The sequence below is a fragment of the Phocoena sinus genome, chromosome 3 (genome assembly GCF_008692025.1).
Source record: "Phocoena sinus isolate mPhoSin1 chromosome 3, mPhoSin1.pri, whole genome shotgun sequence".
Taxonomy (NCBI): Eukaryota; Metazoa; Chordata; class Mammalia; order Artiodactyla; family Phocoenidae; genus Phocoena; species Phocoena sinus.
The window spans coordinates 3,847,536-3,871,572 of NC_045765.1; the positions used below are offsets into that span (position 1 = coordinate 3,847,536).

A 24,037-nucleotide genomic window follows, 5' to 3' on the forward strand; every position below is an offset into this window, starting at 1 on the left:
AATTTATTATCTATTTTTGGCTGCACCAGGTATGAGTCGCAGCACGCCGACTTCTTAGTTGTGGCATGCAAACTCTTAGTTGCGGTATGCATGTGGGATCTTAGTTCCCGACCAGGGATCGAACTTGCACCCCCTGCATTAGAAGCACGGAGTCTTAGCCACTGGACCGCCGGGGCAGTCCCCCAGCCTCCCTCTTAAAAGGACCCTTATGATGATGTTTAGGGTCCACCCGGATAATCCAGGACCATCTCCCTGTCTCCAGATCCTTAACTGAATCCCATCTGCAAAATCTCCTTTGCCACGTGAGGGAATGTAGTCACAGGGCCCAGGGATCAGGTCGTGGACATCTCTGGGGGTCGGCCTGCCACACGGTTCCCCAACATGGCCGGGGAGCCCCAGGACAGGGAAAGCAGCAGGCTTCTCGCTTCTGCTGGCTGAACAGAACACGACATGGGGGTAAAACTCTGGCACGTGGGCGGGGGGAGATGAAAGATCCCCACAACCTGGTTCTCTCCAAGCCGAGCAAGCGTGGTGAGTGCATCTCTGACAACCCAGACAGGCCTTGTCCGAGGCACTGGGTACAGACCTTCAGGTCCGGCCCTGTCCCGTTCACGCCCTTGGGAGCAAAGCAAAGAAGGGGCCGAGAAGGTCACACAGAGACTCCAGAGTTGTTTAGCTGCTGAAAAATAAACACACACACACACACACACAACCTGGACTTAGCTGCAGGTAAAATTTATTAAGGCAACACTGAAGCCCCACCAGGCAGGCCTCACCCCCTTCAGCTCTAGAATGAGTATCAGCTGCTCTGCCCCTACCCCCATCCCCAGGAGGCCCACTTCACAGAAGTCCAAGTCCCTTAGCTCAAGGCTGATATCCAGGAGCCTTGATGTAGAAAAAGGAGTGGATGTAAGAACTATATTCCTGGTTTTGGAGGAAGAAAAAAAAAAGTTTTGGAACCTTCTAGAAAAAAGAAATTTTTTTTCCTGGAAATCTCGTCCTAATGATCGCTGTGATGCTCGGGACATGCTTCCTCCAAGCTCAGACAGGGTGAGGGACTGGTTGGTTCTGAGGACCTCGGTTTCCCAAGGTGGCAGCTGAGGTGAGCTGGGAAGGGTTAGAGACGTGTGTTCCCAGTGAGGGGTCCCGGGCCCTAGGAGCCTCCCTCCTGCTTCTCCTATTTCTTCTCTTCTGGGGCCTTCTCAGTGATTCCGGGGGCGAAGGGTCCCACCAGCCACGTGATGGGTGTGTTTTGGGCCACATACTCCACCACGTGGTCGAGGGCCTCTCGGGCCCTTGCCACCTGCCCGCGGCTCTGTGTCAGGATGCTGCTGGACAGGTCCTTGAAGGAGTGGATGCCGGAGAAGGTGGCTTGGAGGTCCTCCACCTGGCGGCGAGCCTGCAGCGCCTGATCCTTGACGTGGGCTGGCAGCCCCTGGAGGCTGGAGCCCAGCGAGGCGCAGGTGGTCTGCAGCTGCTGGGCGACGTCACGGAACATGGTGAGCGTATGGGACTCAACCTGCTGAGAAGGGATGGAGGGTGATCATCAGGGCCCTCTGAGCTGGGGGGTAACTGGACTCAAAGCCCGGAAAAGAGAAAATGGGGGTTCTACCGCCCACCTTGGGGAAAACCTTTCCCCAGGAGAGGATGTCGAGCACAGGTGGTTCAGAATATGGGCTCTTTGGGGCTTCCCTGGTGGCGCAGTGGTTGAGAGTCCACCTGCCGATGCAGGGGACACGGGTTCGTGCCCCGGTCCGGGAAGATCCCACATGCCACGGAGCGGCTGGGCCCGTGAGCCATGGCCGCTGGGCCTGCGCGTCTGGAGCCTGTGCTCCGCAACGGGAGAGGCCACAACAGTGAGAGGCCCGTGTACCGCAAAAAAAAAAAAAAAAAAAAAAAGAATACGGGCTCTTTGAGTTTCGAACTGTGTGAGATAATCACTGATCAAATTGAAAAACAGGTATAGAAAAAAAAAAAACAGGTATAGACATTTTTCCAAAGAAATACGCAGATGGCCAAGAAGCATGTGAAAAGATGTTCAACGTCATTAATCATCAGGGAAGTGCAACTCAAACCCACAGACAGATACCCCCTCACCCCCATGCTGGGGAGAAACTGGAACCCTCGTATCTTGTGGTGCAGTCACTTTGGCAGATGGTCTAGCAGTTCCTCAAAATGGTAAACTGTAGAGTTACCATATGACCCAGCAACTCCACTAGGCATCCACCCAAGAGAAACGAAAGTACACGTCCATGCAAAGACTTGTACACAGAGGCTCAAAGGGGTGTTATTCACGGTAGTGGAAAGTGGAGACAACCCAAATGCCCATCAACTGGCAAATGGAGACACAAAAGGTGGTCCATCCACACACGGGCACATCTCTCAGCCATAAAAAGGGGTGAAGCACCGACACTCAGTACAACGTGGATGGACCCTGACAACACGATGCTCAGTGAGAGAAGCCGGACACAGGACACACAGGGTGTGATTCTGTTTACATGAAATGTCCACAGAGACAAAGTACATTTGTGGTTGCCAGGAATGGAGGAGGGTGTGGAAACGGGGCCTGACTGCTATTGGGGAGAAGATCCCCTTTGGGGGTGATAGGGATGCTCTGAATTACAGTGATAGTCACACAACCCATGAATTGTGTAATTTACATGGGTCAATTGTACAGTATGTGAATTACAGCTCAAAACTTTTTTAAAGTACAAGATTCTGACTTTTATATCTCCATAAAATTGTTTTTGTTGTTTTTTTTTGCGGTACGCGGGCCTCTCACCGTTGCAGAGCACAGGCTCCAGACGCGCAGGCTCAGCGGCCATGGCTCACGGGCCCAGCCGCTCCGCGGCATGTGGGATCTTCCCGGACCGGGGCACGAACCCGCGTCCCCTGCATCGGCAGGCGGACTCTCAACCACTGCGCCACCAGGAAGCCCAAATTGTTTTTTTTTTTTTTAAGTTTAAAAAAATGAGAAGGTGTGGAAGAACTTTCTAGGCAGAAGTTGTAAGCAGTGGGGGAGACTGCAGTTGAGGTTGGGTCCTTGAAAATTCCCCAGGGCCGGGGAGGAGATCAAAGCAGGCTGGGAGGCAAGACTTTGCCCTGAGCCTGCTCACCTGAGGACTCTGGCTTTGGACCTGGCAGGGAGGTGCCAACAGAATCAATATCTATTTTCTGGCTGCTGCGTTCAGCAGTTGAGGGGGGAAGGGAGACGGTTTTCCGCGGTTGGGGTCTGAATGCTGAACAGTTTTGCATTTATAGAGACATTCACCATACCTTATAAATATTATTTTTTAGCACTTACTATGTGCCTTACATGTCAATGTGTGTGTGTGTGTATAAAATAACTCACATACCAGGAAATTCACCCTTTTAAGTGTACATGTTTTTAGTACGTTGACCAGGTTCTGCAACCAGCACCTCTAATTCTAGAACATTCCATCACCCCAAAAGAAACTCCCTCTCCATTCCCCCTCTCCCAGCTCCCAACAACCACTAACCCACTTTTTCTGTGTCTATGGATTTGCCTGTCCTGGACGTTTCCCATCAATGGAATCACACACTGTGTGTCCTTCTGTGTCTGGTCTCTCTCACTGAGCATCGTGTTCTCAGGCTGCAACCACGTTGTAGTGAGTGTCAGGGTTTCTCTCCTTTTCATGGCTGAGTGATGTTCCCGTGTGTGGAGGGACACATTTGTTTGTCCATCATCTGTTGATGGACATTTGGGCCGTTTCCACTTTTTTGGCTGACGTGACTCATGCTGCTGTGAACATGCGTGTTCATTTCACCTTAACAACCTGGCAGTCGGTCCTATATCCCATTCACAGATGGGGAAATCGAGGCCCAGAGAGGTAAAGCTGAGAAGCTATTGTGCTAGGATATTATGAGTCCTTGAGAGAGAGGGACTACGGTTCAAAATGAGGCGTGAGAATCGTCTAAGGCACTGATTCAGTGAAAGCTTAGATGAGTGACAGCACAGGTGGCAAAAGTCAGGGCTCGTTCAAGAGGCCAATGCCTGGGATAGGTTGGAGGGGCCAGAGCACGTTAGTGAGAAGCTGACACTCAGAACCGGGCAGGTGAATTTGAAGGATGTGACGGGACACTGGCATGGGGCAGGGAAGGAGTCAGGACTCAAGTAAATGGGACATGGCTTAGAATTCAGCAGGTTGAGACCCATCACTATCAGGCGTCCCATGGTTCAGAAGCAACGCCTATACCCAAGAGTGGAAAATCCAGGCAGGCTTCCTGGAGGAGGTGTCATCAGGTCCCGAAGGCAGTTAATGGGAGGCAAGGCTGGGGAAAGCGTTCCGAGCAGCTAGGTCCATCAAGCAGAGGTGGGGAGAGGGAAGTCAGGGCCCCAGGTATCCCATGCTCCCCCACGGTGGGTACCTCTGGCTTGGCTGCATCCTCCTCTGGGCCCTGGAGCTGCTTCTGGTTCCAGCTGAGCCACATCTGGTGTAGTTTCTCCTGACCCTCCACTAGCTTCTGGTCGACACCCTGCTTGACGGTTTCCATCTGGAGCAGAGAGAGAGAGGGTGGCTGCCTTGGCCCTTGACCAAAACCAGCACAGCGCATGGGAATCCACAGGAATCCTAGATGTGGCATTCCAGAGGGAGCGGGGGTGGTCCTTTCATCTGAGATGGGGAGAGAAGGGGGAGGCATGCTGCTTTTCTCAGAGTGTTTCCACAGGCTGTGGGTTTCAGGGTCACCAACATGCTTGTGCCCTGTGCGGTACTTGCAAAGAAAGTAGCCACAGATTCTCTGCAGCTCCTCCCATCTTGCCTGTTTCTCCCCACCACCACCACCACCACCCCGCCCTGCAAGTGGGCCTGGCCACGTGACGGGCTTTGACCAATGGGACACAAGCAGATGGAGCGCAAGCAGAGGCTTAAAAAGCACTTGCAATGGAATATTTTACTCAGTCTTAAAAAGGAACGAGATTCTGACACTCACTACAACATGGATGGACCTGAGGACATGATGGCTCAGTGAGAGAAGCCAGACACAGAAGGACAAATGCTGTCTGATTCCACTCACAGGAGGTCCTGGAGGAGTCACATCCATTGAGAAAGGAAGTAGATGGTGGGGGCCACGGGCTGGGGGAGGGGCTAAGGAGTGAGTGTTTCATGGGGACAGTTTCAGTTTGAGAGGATGAGAAAGTTCTGGGGATGGACAGTGGGGATGGTTGTACGACAATGTGAAGGTACTGAATGCCACTGAACTATACACTTAAAATCGGTTAAAAATTGGTTAAAATGTGTGTTTTACCACAATTAAAATTTTTTAAAAAAGAGAGAGGAGATAATACTGAGTAGAAGCTAAGCAAACAGGGAAAGAAATTAGAAATTTCCCTCTTTAGAGAACAGAAAAATTTAAAACTTCAGGGGGGCAGGATTTGACTGCAAAGAAGCAGGAGGGAACTTTTTGGGGTGATGAACATGTTCCACATCTTGATTGCAGTGGTGGTTACATGTCTGTTTATATTTGTAAAATTCCTCAAACTGTATACTTTAAAAGGGGTGATGTTCATTGTATGTAAAATGTAAGTTATACCTCAAATAAAACTGACTTTAAACAAACAAAAAAAGTGCTCATCCCGAGTGCCACAACTAGAGAGAAGCCCGCGCACCGCAACGAAAGATCCCGCGTGCCGCAAAGACCCAACACAGCCAAAAATAAATTTTAAAAAAAAAGTGCTCACGTGTTCCCGCTGTACCTGGATCCCTAAGGCCACAGCCAGGGGAGAGCCTGAGGTACCCTAATGGAGGAGGAGACCACACCGAGAGACCCAGCCTCCAGCCAACCTGTCATGGGCTGAACTGTGTCCCCTCCAAATTCACCGGTTGGAGCCCTGACCCCCAGGACCTCAGGATGTGACTGTATTTGGAGATGGGTCTTTAAAGAGGTAATTAAGTTAAAATGAGGTCCTTAGGGTGGGCCCTAATCCTATATGACTGGTGTCCTTATAAAAAGGGGATATTAGGACACAGACATGCATGGAGGGATGACCAGGTGAGAACACAGAGAGAAGACAGTTGTCTACACACCAAGGAGAGAGGCCTCAAAAGGAACCACCGTGCCAACACCTTGATCTTGGACTCCCAGCCTCTAGAACTGTGAGGCATAAACGTCTGTGTTTAAGCTGCCCAGTGTGTGGGACTTTGTTACAGCAGCCCCAGCAAACTCATCCAGGGCCATGGCCCCGTGAGCGAGCCCAGGCGGATGTGTGGGGAGGAATAAGCCACTAGGCTGCGGAGGGGTTTGTTGGCACACACACTGCTGGCCAGCGCCCCCATCACCGCGGGCCTCACCAGGCTGAGCGTCTGTGAGAGCTGTAGCAGGGCCTCCTGGGCCCTCTGCCTGGTGTTCTGCAGTTTTCCCAGAGAGTGTTCGTAGGCACGCTGGCGCAGCCTCTCTGACAGGGAGCCCAGACGCACAAAGTAGCTCTGTTCCTGCCGCTGCTGGGCCACTGAGGCGATGTCGAAGCCCTCCAGGGACGTGGCGAGGCGGGCTGCGGGGGGAAGACAGGAGAAGCACTGTGAAGGCCGAGTTTGTGCCCCGGGTCTGCAAGTGTAAAAGGATTTCCCTGCCTTGGTTTTCCCCATCTGCAAAATGGGTATGATAGGGACTGAATATCCCAGGATTAAGAGGCCTTATACTACGGACTTCCCTGGCAGTCCAGTGGTTAAGACTCCACACTTCCAACGCAAGGGGCACGGGTTCGATCCCTGGTCAGGGAACTAAGGGGATTCCACATGCTGTGAGGCATGGCAAAAAAAAAAAAAAAAAAAAAGGCCTGAGACTGGCGTGAGAGTCTGAAAACTACGGCCCTCGGGACAACCCGACCCATGAATACAACCATCTATGTTTATTATATGTTGTCTATGGCTGCTCTCAAACAACAGAGGTGGCCTCTGGAATATGTGGCTTCTTAGCCTGCAGAGATTAAAATATTCATTATCTGGTCCTTTACAGAAAAAAGTTTGCCAATCCTGCCTGTATTAGCGCCTAACATATATTAATAGTGGCCAATCTTTCACAATGTTCTAGGTGCTTTGCGGGCATTCTTGTTAAATCCTAACAGTTCTAAGAGGGAGACACTGTTATCCCATTTTTACAGATGGGGAAACGGGGACTCAGAGAGGTTAAGCAATTTGCCGAAGGTCACACAGCTGGGACGTCACAAATCAGGATTTGAAGCCAGGCCCCACGTTCTTAACCACGATACTTGACGGGAGGAGAAGTCTGAGCCATAGGAGAACCATCTTCACAGCCGTTAAGGGAAAGTCCGGACTATCTAGTCCAGAAAATACTCATAAAGTTACAAGGCAACAGGATGGAAATCCACCTGTCTTGATAATTTGATCCTATCTTATCCTGCTCCCTTTAGACTTTACTATAGTAGTGATAAAAGTTTGAGCTTTGTAAGTAACCCGATCTGAGTTTAAATCCGGTCCTAATAAATCACTGGCTTTGTAAGGCCCTATGGCAGGGTCTGCAAACTATAGACCCTGGGCTGAATGCCACCTGCCTTTATCAATAAAGTTTTATTGACACAAAATCACAACCATTCATTTACCTACTGTCTATGCTTTTGTGCTACAATGGCAGAATTGCATAGTTGCGACAGAGACTGTATGGCCCAAAAAAGCCAAAATTATTTATTACCTGGCCTGTCAAGAAAATGCTTGTGGCCCCCTGGATGCAGAAGTGATTTGGCCAATAAGCCTCAGTTTCCCGAAATCTGGGGAATTCCCTGGCAGTCCAGGAGTTAGGACTCCGAGATTTCACTGCCTTCAGAAAGGCATGCAAATGAACGAGTGTTTAGCTATTCTTATTACCTATTTGTAGTTTATCTGTTTATAGTAAGTGATAAAGTTCCCTTTCTAAAAGAATCTGGCAAAGTTGATTGAAAGAATAGCAAATAAACAGAACAGGGAGTACACATGACCAAGATAACGCAAGAAATGTGCTCTGGTCAGGCAGGAACAGTGGGGCTGGTCTGATGAGTGAGATCTCCACTTTAGCCACCTAAATATGCCTCTCCTTTGGATTGGGCACTGTTCCAGAAATGAAAGAAAGGGGAAAATCACGCAACAAAATCCCACATGGTGCCATCAACCCCTTGCTCAATCAAGGTAAGACTTCAGTCAGGGGAATTCGGTTGTTTCTATTGATAAAAAGAAATTTTCACATATTAAGATATAGATAGGGAAGTCATTCTGGCTTATACCTGAGTTAACTTGAATTTGATGCTACCTAAAATAGCCTTTTTGTGGCCTATCAAACCTACATCGTACATCTGCTTCAATTATTAAAGAAAAGGGCACATTGGCCAGAAGTAAAGAATGTCCATGTTCAAAATCAAGATTAAATGCCTCCCTTCCTGGGACACCAAAATGCTGGTCCTCCTTTGATGATAAGATTCCTTCCTAGGTGCCAAGGCCATACTGACTCATGTACATGCTGGTCTGTTCCTTTTTTTCTTTCTTTTTTTGAAACCTTGAAGAAATGTAACCCTGACTTGTTTAATGTTTTTTGTTCTGACAAGATAAAAAACTGCTGAAAAGTCTGCTTCTCAGGAGCAGTTTCTCAGTTATCTGGGAAGCAGGCTTCCGGGGTATAGTCCTCCGTTTGGCTCAAGTTAAACTCTTTTCTCTTATTATTGGCTGTTTATTGATTTTCGTTGACACTATAAACATTAAAAATTTTGGAAGAACATACTCTTATCCAGGGATTAATAAACTTTTTCTGTAAGAGGCCAGTTCAGTCAATATTTTCAGCTTTGCAGGCTCTGCTGTGCAATCATCAACTCTGCCATTGGTATTCAAAAGCAGCCATAGAGTAAATGTAAATGAGTGGGCGTGGCTGTGTGCCAATAAAAGTTTATTTACAAAAGCAGGCGGTGGGCTGGAGATGGCCTGGAGATAGTCTAACATAATCGGCTGGGGGACAAGGATGTCACAGAAGGGTCATTTCATGATGACATTTTAAAAACTGAACAAAATAGATAACCAACAAGGACCTACGGTATAGCACAGGGAACTATATTCAATATCTTGTAGCAACCTATAATGGAAAAGAATCTAAAAAAAAATAGATATAACTGAATCACTTTGCTGTACACCTGAAACTAACACAACATTGTAAATCAACTAAATTTCAATTTAAAAAAGTATTTTAATTAAAAAAATGAATTACAAAAAGATTAAAAAAATTAAAAACTGAACAAAACCCCCAAACACCTGGGACATTTAGAGGCAGCGAAAATAAAAGCTGGCATCTTGGGAAAAACAGACTCTGCCCCATTCTCCCACCAAAGGCAGGTTTGCAAAGACTAAACCCAAACCAGCAATATTTTGAACCCATCCTAATGGCCAGAACTTCTCCACGGCCCTCTGGGAACCCGGGAGCTCTGCCCTTGGAAGTGAAAGCAGCTTTGTTATTTAGGCCAAGGATGTCTGACAGAGCCTAGGCATGTCAGAGCAAGCCGGCAGGGCCCCTGGAGGGGGCGGTGCCCTTGGCAAAGGGGAGAACTGGGAGAGAGGGGGAGCAGGGCTCTGCTCCCGCCCCGAGCCCACGAGTAATATCCTAGCTCTAACATGGCACCTTTACTCACAGACCTCCCCAGTACCTCAAGCACCACTGTGCAGTGATTTCACCCTTAGTGGATGGACACAAAGGAAAGCGGAAAGTCAAAGCTGCTCAGACAGATCTGTTCTCTGAAGTGGCTCCCAGGCTTGCTTCACAACCTGCCTCCCAGCAAACTCTGCTTCTCCCCCTACTTTTGGGGGCCAAGACCCATAGCCAAGTGTGACTTGGTCTGAGCACTACAAGAGGCCAGCAGGCACTGAACTTGGGATACAGGACGAAAGACATCAGCCAGGTCCCTTCCTTCAAGAGGTTTGGAGTCAGGTTTTGAAAACACAAAGGACAAGCATCACCTATGCTCAAGCCACACTCTGCAGGGCTTAAGATCCTTTGCCTGGAACGTCGCCCCACTGGGAACACCGTCCCATCCTGCCCCACCAGGAACATCACCCCACCTAGAACATCGAGTTTCTCCAGGGGGCAAGGGACCATGACTTTCTGCCGAGGATTCCCAGGGAGAATCATGGGGTCTCAGAGTCAGCTCAAGGAGAGCTCCAAGCAATCGAAAATAATAGGACAAGTGAAGCGTCAATAAAATAAATACCTCGGATCGCAATACATCGTGTTAATCTTCGTGTTCAAACCTATGATGTAAAGACTCACTACGCACTCTTGGAGGGTGCTGGTGAACCAGCCTGTGATGCCACAATAAATAAAAAGGGGGAACGTTAACTACTTGCCCTGCTTTTCCTCTATAAACCATACCTTGGGGTAATCAAGATTGCAACAGAGAACTTTGTCCATGGAAGTTTTCCAGCTAACAGCTAGAACAGTGACACGTTGCAATCCCAACGGGAAAAGAGATTAGAGATAATGATTAGGAGCTGTCTACCCATGAGGGAATCACGATTCCTTTTTTTTTTTTTTTTTGGCTGCATCATGTGGCTTGTAGCATTCCCCGACCAGGGATCGCACCCGCGCCCTCGGCAGTGAAAGCGTGGAGTCCTAACCACTGGACCGCCAGGGAATTCCCATGATTCCCTTTATATGAAGTTCTAGAACAGGCAAAGCACTGGTTCTCACCTGGGGGTGATCCTGCCCCCAGGGTATACTGGGTGATGTCTGGGGACATCTGTGGTTGTCACAATTGGGGGTGCTCCTGGCATCGAGTGGGTGGGGTCAGGGAGGCCGCTCCACACCCCACAGTGCCCAGGACAGCCCCCCACAGAGGATGACCTGGCTCCAATGACAGTTGGGAAACCCTGATCTAGTCTGTCATCAGTTCTTTCCAGTCATCCCAAATATTTGGCATCTCATTCAAACAAACCAGCTCTAGCTAAAGTTGGCCGGAGCCGAGAGGCTGCTCCCTTTGGATGGAGCATGGTGTCTGGTTACACGTGGCCCTCGTGGGCCTTTGCTGCTGTGGGCACTGGAGTCTGAAGCTGCTGGCCCGGCTGGAAGTTCCTGGTACGTGTGCAAAGGAAGGCCGTCTCTAGAAGGCGGGGTCAAGGCCAACCCCAAGAGCCATGGGTATGAGACCATGAGTAAGACTGGCTGCTTTGTCTCAACACTTTTATCCCCAGTTTGTCTGTTTCTCTTTATTCCTACCACCACCTGGTCCAGCCCCATCACAGCTCACCTGAACCCGGATTCCCCTGGCTCCCACCCTCTCCTCACCCGGAGTCTATCCTCCCAAAAGCAGCCACCAGAGGGCGTGAGTGAGTACCGAGTCAGGCCCCCCCGCCCCCCCCCCCTGCCCACAGCCCTCCAGGGTCCCACCTCCCTGGGTTAATAGCCCAAGTCCTCCCTGTGGTCCACAAGGTCCCTTTACGACCTGCCCGGTCCCCTCCCTGCCCTCCCCTCCTCCCTCTCTCCCCCTCGCTCACTGCTCCAGACACACAGGCCTCCTTGCTGTCCCTCCAATACACCAGGTACGCCCCTGCACCCGGGTCTGTGTTCCCTATGTCTCTGCCCTGACATCTGCACAGCTCATTCCCTCCCTCCATGCACGACAGGGCAAAGTCACCTCCTCAGAAACATCTCCTTAAATCTGATTTCTGTACATGTTAGACTTTAGGGTCTATGAAGGCAGAACTTTGTTCACTGACGTATCCCTAGGACCTAGAGAGGGCTTGGCATACAGCCAGTGCTCAAGGAACATTTGAACAAACAAATATATACCTAGGGTGGGGGGGGGATGATAGAGAAGAGTTTGAGTGATTTTATTTGGGGATTTCGGCACCTGCTAAGTGCCAGGCCCCGTTCTAGACTCAGAAAGGACACAGCTTCTGCTTTGAGGAACTGACGACCAGTGCTGAAGAGAAAAATCAAAGCCGGGCCTGGGGGGAGGTTTCAGGACACAACATGCATGAGGGACGGTGCAATTTTAGAGGCCTTATTGGGAGGTGGCATTTGAGCACAGAGCTGGAGGTAGAAAGAACGAGACATCTGGATGTCAGGGCAGAGTTCCTGATAGAAGAAACAGCCAGTGCAAAGGCCCTGGGGTGGGAACATGGTCCAGGATAGGCAAGAAGGCTAGTGTGCCTGGAGTAGAATGAATGAGGGCAAGCAGGTAAGTACAAGGGAGCTTCCAGGAGGATTTGGGCTTTTACCCACGGGAGGCGGGAGGCTTGGAGGGGCCTGACTTGAGTGCTCACAGGCGCCCTCTGGAGGCTGCTTCAGGGAGGACAGGCACCACAGACCAGGGCAGAGGGAACCGAGCTGTTCCAGGTGGGCTAAGATAGACGGGAAGAGGGGGCAGGGATGAGATGACAGCATGTGATGGACTGACTCCTGGTGGCTGAGAGGGACCACACGTCGGGTGGTCTGGGGAAGGGTCCCAGCCCTGTGGGCTGCACTCACCAAGTTCAGCGTCCGTCATGGGCAGGTGGTTGTCTACCCACTCCTCCGATTTGCCCAGCACCGTGTCCATCCCGCTCAGCACCATCTGGCCCACGCGGGAGCCCATGACCGAGTGGACGCCACTGGTCAACATGGACTTGGTCATGTCCACGCCACTCTGCACAGCACCCCGGGTCACCTCCACCGCCTCGGTCACACCCGGGAGGCCATGGTGTCCCTGGCGCTGGACACGGTGTTGGACACAGCTTCTCGGGCTCCCGACACTTTGGACGACACGAGCTCCTTGGTGTCTGCCAGGACCTATGAGAAAGGACAGCATCAGTATCTCCGTCCTCCCTTTGTACCTGGGTACCCCCACCTTGCACCCTGGGCCTAAGGGAGGAGTTCCAGCTCCAGGATGACCCTGAAGGGTGAAAGCAGTTAAGATCATGTGCTCTGGAGCCGGACAGCCTGGTTAGAGTCCTTGGCTTGATATATCCTAGCTGTGTGGCCTTAAGCAAGTCACTCGACCTCTCTGGGCCTCCACCTCTTCTCCCCATGGTGTTATGGGCTGAAGAGTGTTGAAGCGCTAACCCCCAGAACCTCAGAATGTGACTGTATTTGGAGATGAGACCTTTAAAGCAGTAATTAAGGTAAAATGAGGCCATTAGAGTGGATCCTAATCCAGTCTGACTGATGTCCTTATACAAAGAGATTAGGACACAGACACGCACAGAGGGATGACCACGTGAGGACACAGGGAAAAGATGGCCATCTACAAGCCAAGGAGAGGAACCCCGGAGAAACCAGCCCTGCCGACACCTCGTCTCGGAATTCCACCCTCCAGAATTGTGCAAGCATGAATGTCTGTTGTTAGGGGTAATTGTTACAGCAGCCCTAATCGGCTAAATCACAGGGTCAGAACAGTGCTTGGCTCAGGCACTGAACCTGTGTGACACCGGAAACTAGCGACATCCCTAGAAGGGACCACTCCAATCCTGTACTAAGAACTGCAATCCTGTTTGAACAGGCAATCAGTATGTTAAGTCCCTCAGGACAGCACTACTCATCCAGGGTGTTTCTGCCCCCAGGGAACATTGGGCATTGTCTGGGGACATCTGTGGTCATCACAACTTGCAGGGGGAGGGGCTCCTGGCATTGAGCAGGTGGGGGCCAGGGATGCTGCTCAACACCCTACAGCTCCTGGGATGGCCCCCCACAGAGAATGACTGGCCCCAGTGTCAGTGGTGCTGAGGGAGAGGGACCCCGCTTTAGAGTGAGACGCTCAGAGCTACACTAAAGCAACAGGAGGGGAATTCCCTGGTGGTCCAGTGGTTAGGACTCCGTGTTTCACTACCGAGGGGGCAGGTTCAATCCCTGGCTGGGGAACTAAGATCCCACAAGCCACATGGTGCGGTCAAAAAAAAACCCAAAAGCAGGGCTTCCCTGGTGGCACAGTGGTTAAGAATCTGCCTGCCAATGCAGGGGACACGGGTTCGAGCCCTGGTCTGGGAGGATCCCATATGCTGCGGAGCAACTAGGCCCGTGTGCACCACAACTGCTGGGCCTGCTCTCTAGAGCCCACGAGCCACAACTACTGAAGCCCACACGCCTAGAGCCCATGCTCCGCAACAAGAGAAGCCACCGCAATAAGAAGCCCGCACACCACAACGAACAGTGGCCCCCGCTCACCACAACTAGACAGAGCCCGCGTGCAGCAACGAAGATCCAATGCAACCAAAAAAAAAAAAAAAAAAAACAACCCAGGGGCTTCCCTGGTGGCGCAGTGGTCGAGAGTCCACCTGCCGATGCAGGGGACACGGGTTCGTGCCCCGGTCCAGGAAGATCCCACATGCCATGGAGCGGCTGGGCCCGAGAGCCATGGCCGCTGAGCCTGCGCGTCTGGAGCCTGTGCTCCGCAACGGGAGAGGGCACAACAGTGAGAGGCCCGTGTACCGCAAAAAAAAAAAAAACAACAACAACAAAACCCCAAAAAACCCAAAAACAAACAATCAAAACTAAAGCAACAGGAGGGATTTTATGCACATGCCCAAATAACCAAACGTTTTGTCTCCATTAACTGCCAATTTAACACGTTGACTACCTTAAACTCCCCATAGTGAACTGTTGACGTGCCCAAAACATCAGAGCATCTTGTGGACCCCGAAGCTCGTATCAAGACGTAAAGAACCAACACTCAGTGGCGGGCGATAAATTGGGTGATTGGGATTGACGTATACACATTACCATATATAAAACAGATAGACTAGTAAGGACCTACTGTATAGCACAGGGAAACTCTAGCTCAATACTCTGTAATGGCCTATATAGGAAAAGACCTAAAAAAAGAGTGGATAAATGTATATGTATAACTGATTCACTTTGCTGTACCCCTGAAACTAACACAACATTGTAAATCAACTATACGCCAATGAAAATTAATTAAAAAAAAACAAAAAACCAACACTTAGTATGTTCTCGGCCTTCAGGTGATGAACCCACTTCAGCAAATCTCCAAGACACAAGAGTGTACACATTCCCCAGAAGAGAAAGCAAGGCCAGAGAGGCTGAACAGCTTGTGTTGAGGCTGTCAGAGCAGAGCCTGAATTTTAACCTGGTATTTTGATTCTCCTGCCTGTAACCTTGACTGGTTAAAAGGGGTAAGCAACTTTCTCCAGGAAAGGCCAGACGGTAAATATTTTCAGCTTTGCAGGCCAGAGGGTCTCTGTCCCAACGACTCGAACCTGCCGGTGTTCAGGCAAAAGCAGCCATAGACGATGTGTAAGCCACTGTTTGCGGCTGTGTGCCAATAAAACATTATTTACAAAAACAGGCAGAAGGCCAGATTTGCCCTCCTCTGGACTAGCTTTGCATTGCATCCTCCGAGAAGCTGCTTCAGCACACAGTGGGTAATGGTTGATCCATGCCTGGTGTTCTTGAATCTAAGTCTTTAAATAGATCTCTACCCACAGAGCACTCTGGAAAGTTAAAAACCATGCCCCCTCCCATCCTACCCTTCTAAGCTGGCGCCCCTCTTAACACCTAAACCCTCTTATTCATGGGAATCAGTCACTTTTTGGGGGGGAGAGGGCACGGTTGTCAGATTTGAACACCAGCCCTAAGCTCACTGAGCACACAGTGGGGCTGTCACGTAGCTCATGCTGGCCCGGGTTCAAATCCCAGCTCTGACAACACTGTTGTCCCACAGGACCGGGGAGAGCTACCTCATTCTGAAGGGGAACCTCACAAGGCCCAGAATCAGGAGAGCCTCCCACGATGGGAATTCCCTGGCGGTCCAGTGGTTAGGACCTGGGGCATTCATTGCCAAGGGCCTGGGTTCAGTCCCTGGTTGGGGAGCTTAGATCCTACAAAATGCAAGGCAGGGCCAAAAAAAAAAAAAAGAAGAAGAAGAGAGCCTCCCAGGAAGTCAGGGGCTCAGAGCAGCCGCTCTGTTGGACAACCTTGTCCAATGTCACCCTGAGCTCATCCCGTCTATAAACAGAAGGAATGCTGGCCTGGTGACACCGGCAGGACAGGAGGAGAATGCAAGCACTCAGCCCTAAGGAGGTGGCTCCTGGGCGATGATTCTCCATCCTTCTTTGGATGTGGCCGTTTTCACCTTCCACATGCCCAACTTGTTAACACCCTTTGTGGTAAGACATGGGCTCAGGTTCTGTTCCAGTGCTCCCCAGCCCACTCCACTTCTGTGTAACGGGGCTGCCCTTGGGGGACATGACATATCATGGTCCCTGGCCGACAGGAGGCGCTTGAGAGCTAGCGGGTGAATAAGCTGCCAGACAAAGTAGGTGGTCTCAGCAAAAAGCCTAAGGGAACCAGAGGAGTGGCTGGCGTGTCCCACTGCCCCCGACCAGGGAACGCCTATTTCTGGTGGGAAGATTCTCAACGTGAACAGGTTTGCCTTAGTGTGGCACTTCCGTCCCACCAGGAAAAAGGGGCGATGAAGTACGTGAGTGTTTAATAAGCATCTCCTACATGCCAGGCTGTATGATGGGCACTTGGCACAGCAACAAAGCAGACAGTCTGTGCCCGCACCCCAGCTGGGGAGACAAATAAGCAGTTATGTAACACACTATCTGAAACGTTTTTTAAAAGTTAATGCATGGGGCTTCCCTGGTGGCGCAGTGGTTGAGAGTCCGCCTGCCGATGCAGGGGACACGGGTTCGTGTCCCGGTCCGGGAAGATCCCACATACCGCGGAGCAGCTGGGCCCATGAGCCATGGCCGCTGAGCCTGCGCGTCCAGAGCCTGTGCTCCACGATGGGAGAGGCCACAACAGTGAGAGGCACGCGGACCGCAAAAAAATAAATAAATAAAAATAAAAAAAGAGAATAATCCCAATGTTAAAAAAAATAATTAAAATTAGTATTCAAGTTCCTCAGTCACACTCGCCACATTCTAAGGGCCCAGAAGCCACATATGGTTGTTGGTTTCCATATTGGATGGTGCACAGAAAGAAGGTGTACAGAAAAAGTTCTACTGGGCAGAGCTGAACTCGAAGGACCTTCTTTAAGAGGGAAGGGAAGGCCTCTGAAGAGGTGAGATTAGAACAGAGTCCCAGAAACCTGATCCATGAAGAAGGAACGGCAGGTGTAAAGATCCTGGGGTAGCACTGAGATGGGTGTGTTCACTGTATTTGCTTTCCCTGCTTCCCTGGCATGAAAGTTCCATGAGGGCAAGGACTCTGTTTCCATCACCGTGTCTGGTACCTATGGGCGCTGATGTGACTGAACAGGAGGATGGAGGCCAGCGCAGATGGAATGGAGCAAGTGAGGTGGGCAGGGAGGGCAGAGAGGCAGCGGGGCCAGATCTGGCGGGGCCATGAATAAGGCTTTGGCTTTTGCTCTGCACCAGGTGGGAGACACGAGGGGGTTTAGGGCCCATCTGGCTGGTGTTCAGAATGCTCCTGCAGCTGCCTGGTGGGGGTCTGGGGACAGACAGAGGAGGGGTCAGGGAGGAAGCTGTCCTACTCATCTGCTCTGGCTAAGGTGGGGCCACAGACTGGATACCTAGGCAGGTCCCCGTCTCAGCTGAGCATCCCACCCCCCCCTCACCTCCCCCCACTGGCGGCGGTCAGTCACCTTCTCCGGTGGCTGCTGCAAGATGGGCAGATTCTCCTCCAGTTTGTCCAGCCCCCTGTGGGCGTATTCACTGGCCGATGTGACTGCGGAGCAGCGGGGGCGGGGAGACACGACAGCTGATGTTACCGCGCATGCGCATCCCTCCAGGGTGGGCAGGTCCTCAGACCGCCGCCCCGCCTCCCCCCACCGCTGGGGAAATAGCCAGGAGGGGCGGGTCCAGGCTCTCCCAGGCTTCACTCACGCTGGGGCTCCAGTTTGGACAGGATGGGCTGCGCCCCGCTGACGGCGACAGCCGTGAGGGTCTTCACGCCCTTCTCGGCCGCGTCGCACACAGTCTTGACGTGGGGATGGCTCTCCTTGGTGGACATGTAGGTGGCAGACACCATGTGGCAGGTGGAGCTGATGAGCGGCATGCCGGCCACGCGGTCCACCACGCTGGGCTACGGGCAGGGCAGCTCAGGCCAGGGAAACAGCTCGCCTCCCCTCCCTCTGCACCCACGCGGTTGCACAAGTCAGGAACTCTGGGGTTCCGCCGGGCACTTCCTGTATCTTGGTCCCCACAGCCCACTTGTTTGAACATGACCTTGCCACCCACCGTGCGCCAGGCAGTGACATGACACAAGAACCCCATTGTCCTGGAGCTCAGAGTCTACAACTGAAGCCAGGAAACTACGGACCCCTGGGGGCGAAGTCCCGTCCACCGCCTGATTTTTTTCTTCTTGCCTGTTTTTTTTTTCCTAGCGGCACTATTGAAATCTAGTTCACACGTCATAAAATTTCACCATTTTGAAATGCACCAAGTCAGAAGTTTTTAGTGTATTCACAAGGTTGTGCAACATTCACTGTCTAATTCTAGAACTTTTTCATCACTCCAAAAAGAAACCCTGTCCCCACTGGCTGTCACGCCCCTGCCTCCCAGCCCCTGATAACCATGAATCCACTTTCTGTCTCTGGATTTGCCTGTTCTGGACATTTCACACCAATGGAATCATACATGTGGCCTTTTGTGTATGGCCTCTTTCACCGAGTAACATTTTCAAGGTTCACCCACGTAGTAGCGTGTCTCAGTGCTTCATTTCTTTTTTAAAAAAAGTGTGGCAGGGTGGCGCAGTGGTTGAGAGTCCGCCTGCCAATGCAGGGGACACGGGTTCGTGCCCCGGTCCTGGAAGATCCCACATGCTGCGGAGCGGGTGCGCCACTGAGCCATGGCCGCTGAGCCTGCGCGTCCGGAGCCTGTGCTCCGCAACGGGAGAGGCCACAACAGTGAGAGGCCCGCGTACCGCCAAAAAAAAAAAAAAGTGTGGCAAAATACACATAACTTAAGATTTACCATTCAAATCATTTTTAAGCGCACATCTCAGTGGTATTAAGTACATTCACACTGTCGTGCAGCCATCCCCACCATCATCCCCAGAACTTTCTCATCTTCCCAAACTGAAACTCTGTCCCCATGAAACACTCACTCCCCATCCCCTCCCCCAGCCCCTGGCCCCCAACCATCTACTTCCTGTCTCTGTGGCTTTGAATCCTCTAGGGACCTCCTGTGAGTGGGATCACACAAGATTTGTCCATTTGTGTCTGGCTTCTCTCACTGACCATATCTTCAAGGTTTATCCACATTGCATTGTGTGTCAGTACTTCATTCTGTTACATGGCTGAAAAATATCCTACGCTACCTGGTTTTGTAAATAAAGTTTTATTGGCACATGGCCACACCCATTCATTTACATATTGAATATGGCCACTCTTACCCTACAAGAACAGAACTGAGTACTCAGGACAGGCCTTCTGAGCCTCGGTTTCCAATCCATAAAATGGGAAGTCATTTCTGTCCTGAAGGAGTTGCAAAGATGACCCATGTGAAGACGCAGTCAGAAGACTTAACTCTCACAGGGGCTATTTGTAGAATTTGTTTTAGCTCACTTAATCGCCAGTCCCAGGAGATTGGGAATATTATTCCAACATTATGGAAGGGTAAACTAAGGCATGGAGAGGCTAAGGAAGTCACCCCCACCCAAGATCACAAAACAAGCCAGTGGCAAAGCTGGACCTTGGACTCAGGCAGTCCTCCAGGGTTTGCCCAGGAGGTCTCTTCAGAAATTAATGACAAACTTACCACACAATCCAGCAATTCTGCTCCTAAGATTCTACCCTAGAGATAGGAAAACACACGTCCACATAAGACTTGTACACGAATGTTTGCAGCTGCCTTATTTACAATGGCCAAGAAGTGGAAACAACCCAAATGTCCATCAGTTGGTGAATGGATAAAGAAAATGTGGTCTAAAGCATGTTTTTAAAAATATATAGTCTCCAAATGGCTAACAGGTACAAGAAAAGATTCTCCACATCACAGATCATTAGGGAAATGCAAGTCAAAACTACAATGAGCTACAACCTCACACTCCGCACTCGCTGGGATGGCTACTATCAAATGAACAGAAATTAGAAAGTAACGGTGAAGATGTGGAGGAATTGGAACCTTTGAATGATGTTGGTGGGAATGCAAAATGGTACGGCCATTATGGACAACATTATGGTGATTCCTCAAAAAACTAAAAGTAGGGACTTCCCTGGTGGCACAGTGGTTAAGAATCTGCCTGCCAATGGAGGGGACACAGGTTTGAGTACTGGTCCGGGAAGATCCCACATTCTGCGGAGCAACTAAGCCCGTGTGCCACAACTACTGAGCTTGTGCTCTAGAGCCCGTGTGCCACAACTACTGAAGCCTACGCGCCTAGAGCCTGTGCTCTGCAACAAGAGAAACCACCGCAATGAGAAGCCCGCACACTGCAACGATGAGTAGCCCGTTTGCCGCAACTGGAGAAAGCCCGTGGGCAGCAACGAAGGCCCAACACAGCCAAAAATAAATACATTAACAAATTTATTTTTAAAAAGGCACTTCGGACAAGATCTACAGCATGGAAGAACCTTGAGGACATTATACTCAGTGAACTAAGTCAGACACAAAAGGACAACTACTGTATGATTCCACTTACGTGGTACCTAACACAGAAGGTTCTACTTTTATAAAATGATTCCACTTATTCTACTTATATGAGATGTCCAGAAAAGGTAAATCCATCAGCAGGAAGCAGATTAGTGGTCGCCAGGGGCTGGGGGAGAGGGGAATGGGCGTGACTATTAATGGATATGGGGTTTTGATTTGGGGTAATGAAAAAGTTCTGGAATTAGATAGTGATGATGGTTGTACACTGTGAATATACTTACTGCCACTGACCTACACACTTCAAAACAGTTAAAATAGTATATTTTTATGTTATGTGTATTTTACCACAAGTTTAAAAAAGGAACACGATAATTAATAAGAACCTAATGTACAGCACAGGGAACTCTACTGAATATTCTGTAAAGACTTAAATGGGAATAGAATCTAAAAAAGAGGGGATATATGTATACGTATAACTGAATCACTTTGCTGTACACCTGAAACTAACATAACATTGTAAAAATAACTACACTCCAATAAAAATTAATTTTAAAATAAAAATAAATTAAAAAGGAACAAAGCACCACAGATATTACAATGCAGATGAACCTCAAAAAGATTACGCTCAGTGAGAGAAGCCAGATACAAAAGGGTCTCGTAGTGTATGTTTTCATTTCTATGAAATGTCCAAAATAGGCAAATCCATAGAGACAGAACCCAGGGGTTCCCAGGAGGAGAGAAAATGGGGAGCGACTGCTAATGGGTATGGGGTCTCTTTGTGGGGAGATGAAAAAGTTCCGGTGTGGTGGTGATGGCTGCATAACTGGGCAGTTTACTAAAAAATCACTGAGTAGTACTCTTCATAAGGGTGAATTTTATGGTATGTGAATGATACCTAACTTTTAAAAAGCTGTTTATTAAAAGGGGCTTTTATTTAAACTGGGGAAAGGAGGTGAAATAGAAACTGGCTTCCTAAAAGGAGGACCCTAAGAGAACCTGCAGAGACAGGGAAGGTCTGCCTGGGGGGAGCCAGGCAGTTTCAAACAGAGCTGTACCCCTGCTCTCCGAAGAGCCCTTGGAATCCCCAGCTCTCCCACCTCCACCTATTAGAGGGGCACCTGTTAGGGGCTAGTATAATGGCTCTGCCCAACCCACTCAGAAGGGTGTCTCTTGACCCCCCCCCCCCTCCGTGTGCTGGCATCAGCTCCCTGCCAAGGCACCACCAGGTGGGAAGCCTCATCCCACAGATCTCAGAAATTCCTCACCTGCTGTACCGGTTCTTCCGCTGACACCTGGGCGCCAGCAGTGGCTTCTGTCTCGTTGGTAGACATTTCTCAGAAGCAGGCACTGTGAACAGAAGGACCAGTCAGGGTACAGCCCGCTCCTCTCTTCCCTCCAGGGGGATGTCCGGGTTCACACCTGCCCTCTGACCACCCCTGCCCCCAATTTCCTAGAGCCCTGCCTCTCAACTGTTGACACATACCTGTGAGCCTGTTCAAAACAGGTGCTGATCCAGCAGAGCAAAATCTAACAAGCTCCCAGCTGCTGCTCATGCAACTGATCCCGGGGGCCACACCTTAAAGGGCAAGGTCTGTGTGCGGCCCTCCAAGGGCTCACCTCTATCAATACTATGGTGCAAAACCCCTGCAGACGGCAATTTGTCGATTACTACTGGGTTTTAAGAGGCATCTTCCCTTTGACCCAGAAACCTCACTGTGGGGACAGTCCCACACTGGTACTGCCACGTGGACAGAGATGTGTGTACCTGTGTTGGCCACAGACACTGGACACAATCTGGTGGCCCAACAGAAGGGGACTAAAGGAAATAACAGTGGTAGCCCAGGGCAGTGGCTTAAGTGTGGAAGCTTACATGTAATTGACTGGGACCAAGATATTGTTAAGAGACAAAAGGTGTGAGTGGGGCTAAAGTTTTTGCTTGTATGTGACAGAATCTTTAAAGAGACACAAGAAACTGTTACAGTGGCCACCTTTCAGGGAGGAAGATCGGGTAGCTGGGGCAGGCCTCTGACTTTTGAGCCAGGTAGATAACGTTACCTGTTCAAAAAAAAGTTAAGTTTTTTTTTTTTTTTTTTTTAAGTTAAATAAAAAAAAAAGAGAGAGACTATTCCTGGCCCCTCTGCAGACAGTCAAGTCAGTCTCAGGGATGTGGGGAAGGCAAGGGAGGCTCCCTGGGTGAATCTAATGCACACATTTGCAGGCAAGATGGCAGCCACAGGTACGCTCCATTTTCCTGGCCAAATGAGATGAGACACCTAGAGCATTGTCAGATTAGATTTCAGGAGTCCCAGCTCCACCCATGCTGTGCTATGTTGGGCAAGGAGCTTCCTCGCCCCTAGCCTCAGTCTTCTTATCTGTAAAATGGGGCTAAACCTGCCTTAAGTCTGGTTCTCCAGGTCCTTTTTTTTTTTTTTTTTGGCTGCACCACGCAGCATGTGGGATCTTAGCTGACCAGGGATCGAACTCATGCCTCCTGCAGTGGAAGCACAGAGTCTTAACCACTGGACTGCCATGGAAGCCAGCCCACCCCAGGTCATTCTAGGATAAGCCTGTGGTGAACCCCTGACCTTGAGTTTGAGCATTTCCTTCCAGACACCGTGTTTTGCTATCCCCCAAGTGGAACCCAGCAAACTGATGCTTTGAGAGCACCAGTTCTACAGTCCAAACTGGGTTCTAATCCCAGCTTTGCAACTCCCTAGCTGTGGGAGATTGGGAAGGCAGCACCCCCTCTCGCAGCCTCACTTGCCACGTCTATGAAATGGGGATAACCGTTCCTAGTACAGAGTCCCTGTAGACTGGAGGAGAGTCTGAAACGTAGCTTGGTGCCTGGCACACAGTAGGTGCTCAATAAATAGATCCATTTCACACCACTCTGCCTGCCACAAAGAAACGGGTGAAACTAGCCAGGATTGAGCTTCTGCTTGGTACAAAGGTCCCCCAACTGGGAAGTGGGGCAAGGAGGCACACCTACCCCTAGTGATCATCACCTGACCCCTGTTCTTCCCCTTACCTTCCCTGCAGCCTGAGCTCACCTGGGCAGCTCAGAGGTCCTCCCTCCCATCCCTTTTGTCCATCAACTCCTTTGGAAATGGTTTAACCAAGGACACCCATTGCAGATGTCAGCACCCCCATTAAAGTCCTTGGGGTCAGCAACCTGCCTGCAGCTGGCCCCAGCAGCGAGAGCAAGAACTGGCTGAAACTGGCTGGAGTCACGCAGTCGTCCAGCTGCAGCCAGGGAATGTGAAGATCCAACTTCCGAAGTTCCCAGGGACGGACCCCAGGCCTAGGCTCTGGTTTTACAAAGGTCCCAAGGACTCAGATAAGGGGGTAGGCCTTCCCACCACCACTTTGTGCAGTCCACTGGCCATACCCACCCAGGAAAAGGGGGCGGGATTTGCCCCAAGACCTCGCCAGGGTCAGCTGGGTGGGTCAGAAGATCAAGGGAGGGGCCGAGTCCCCAGGCGGCAAAACTATTTGGAAGGGAAAGGGCTTTGCTAGTCAGAGGGACTGCCCCCTGGTGCGGGGAGGGAGGGGGCCCG

The 24,037-nt window shown here is 50.5% G+C and overlaps 1 protein-coding gene across 1 annotated transcript in view; it reads right to left on the minus strand.

Annotated features, from left to right (window-relative positions):
- Nucleotides 1-719: 719 nt before the first annotated feature.
- The window catches only part of PLIN3 (perilipin 3), a 36,838-nt gene continuing 13,520 nt past the window's right edge, over nt 720-24,037 (minus strand). Inside the window, 8 exon segments of the mRNA XM_032626134.1 lie at nt 720-1,519; nt 4,390-4,515; nt 6,312-6,511; nt 12,454-12,649; nt 12,652-12,753; nt 17,531-17,613; nt 17,772-17,970; nt 21,746-21,827. Coding sequence (XP_032482025.1) covers nt 1,178-1,519; nt 4,390-4,515; nt 6,312-6,511; nt 12,454-12,649; nt 12,652-12,753; nt 17,531-17,613; nt 17,772-17,970; nt 21,746-21,811 — 1,314 coding nt within the window. The 5' untranslated portion in view covers nt 21,812-21,827 and the 3' untranslated portion in view covers nt 720-1,177.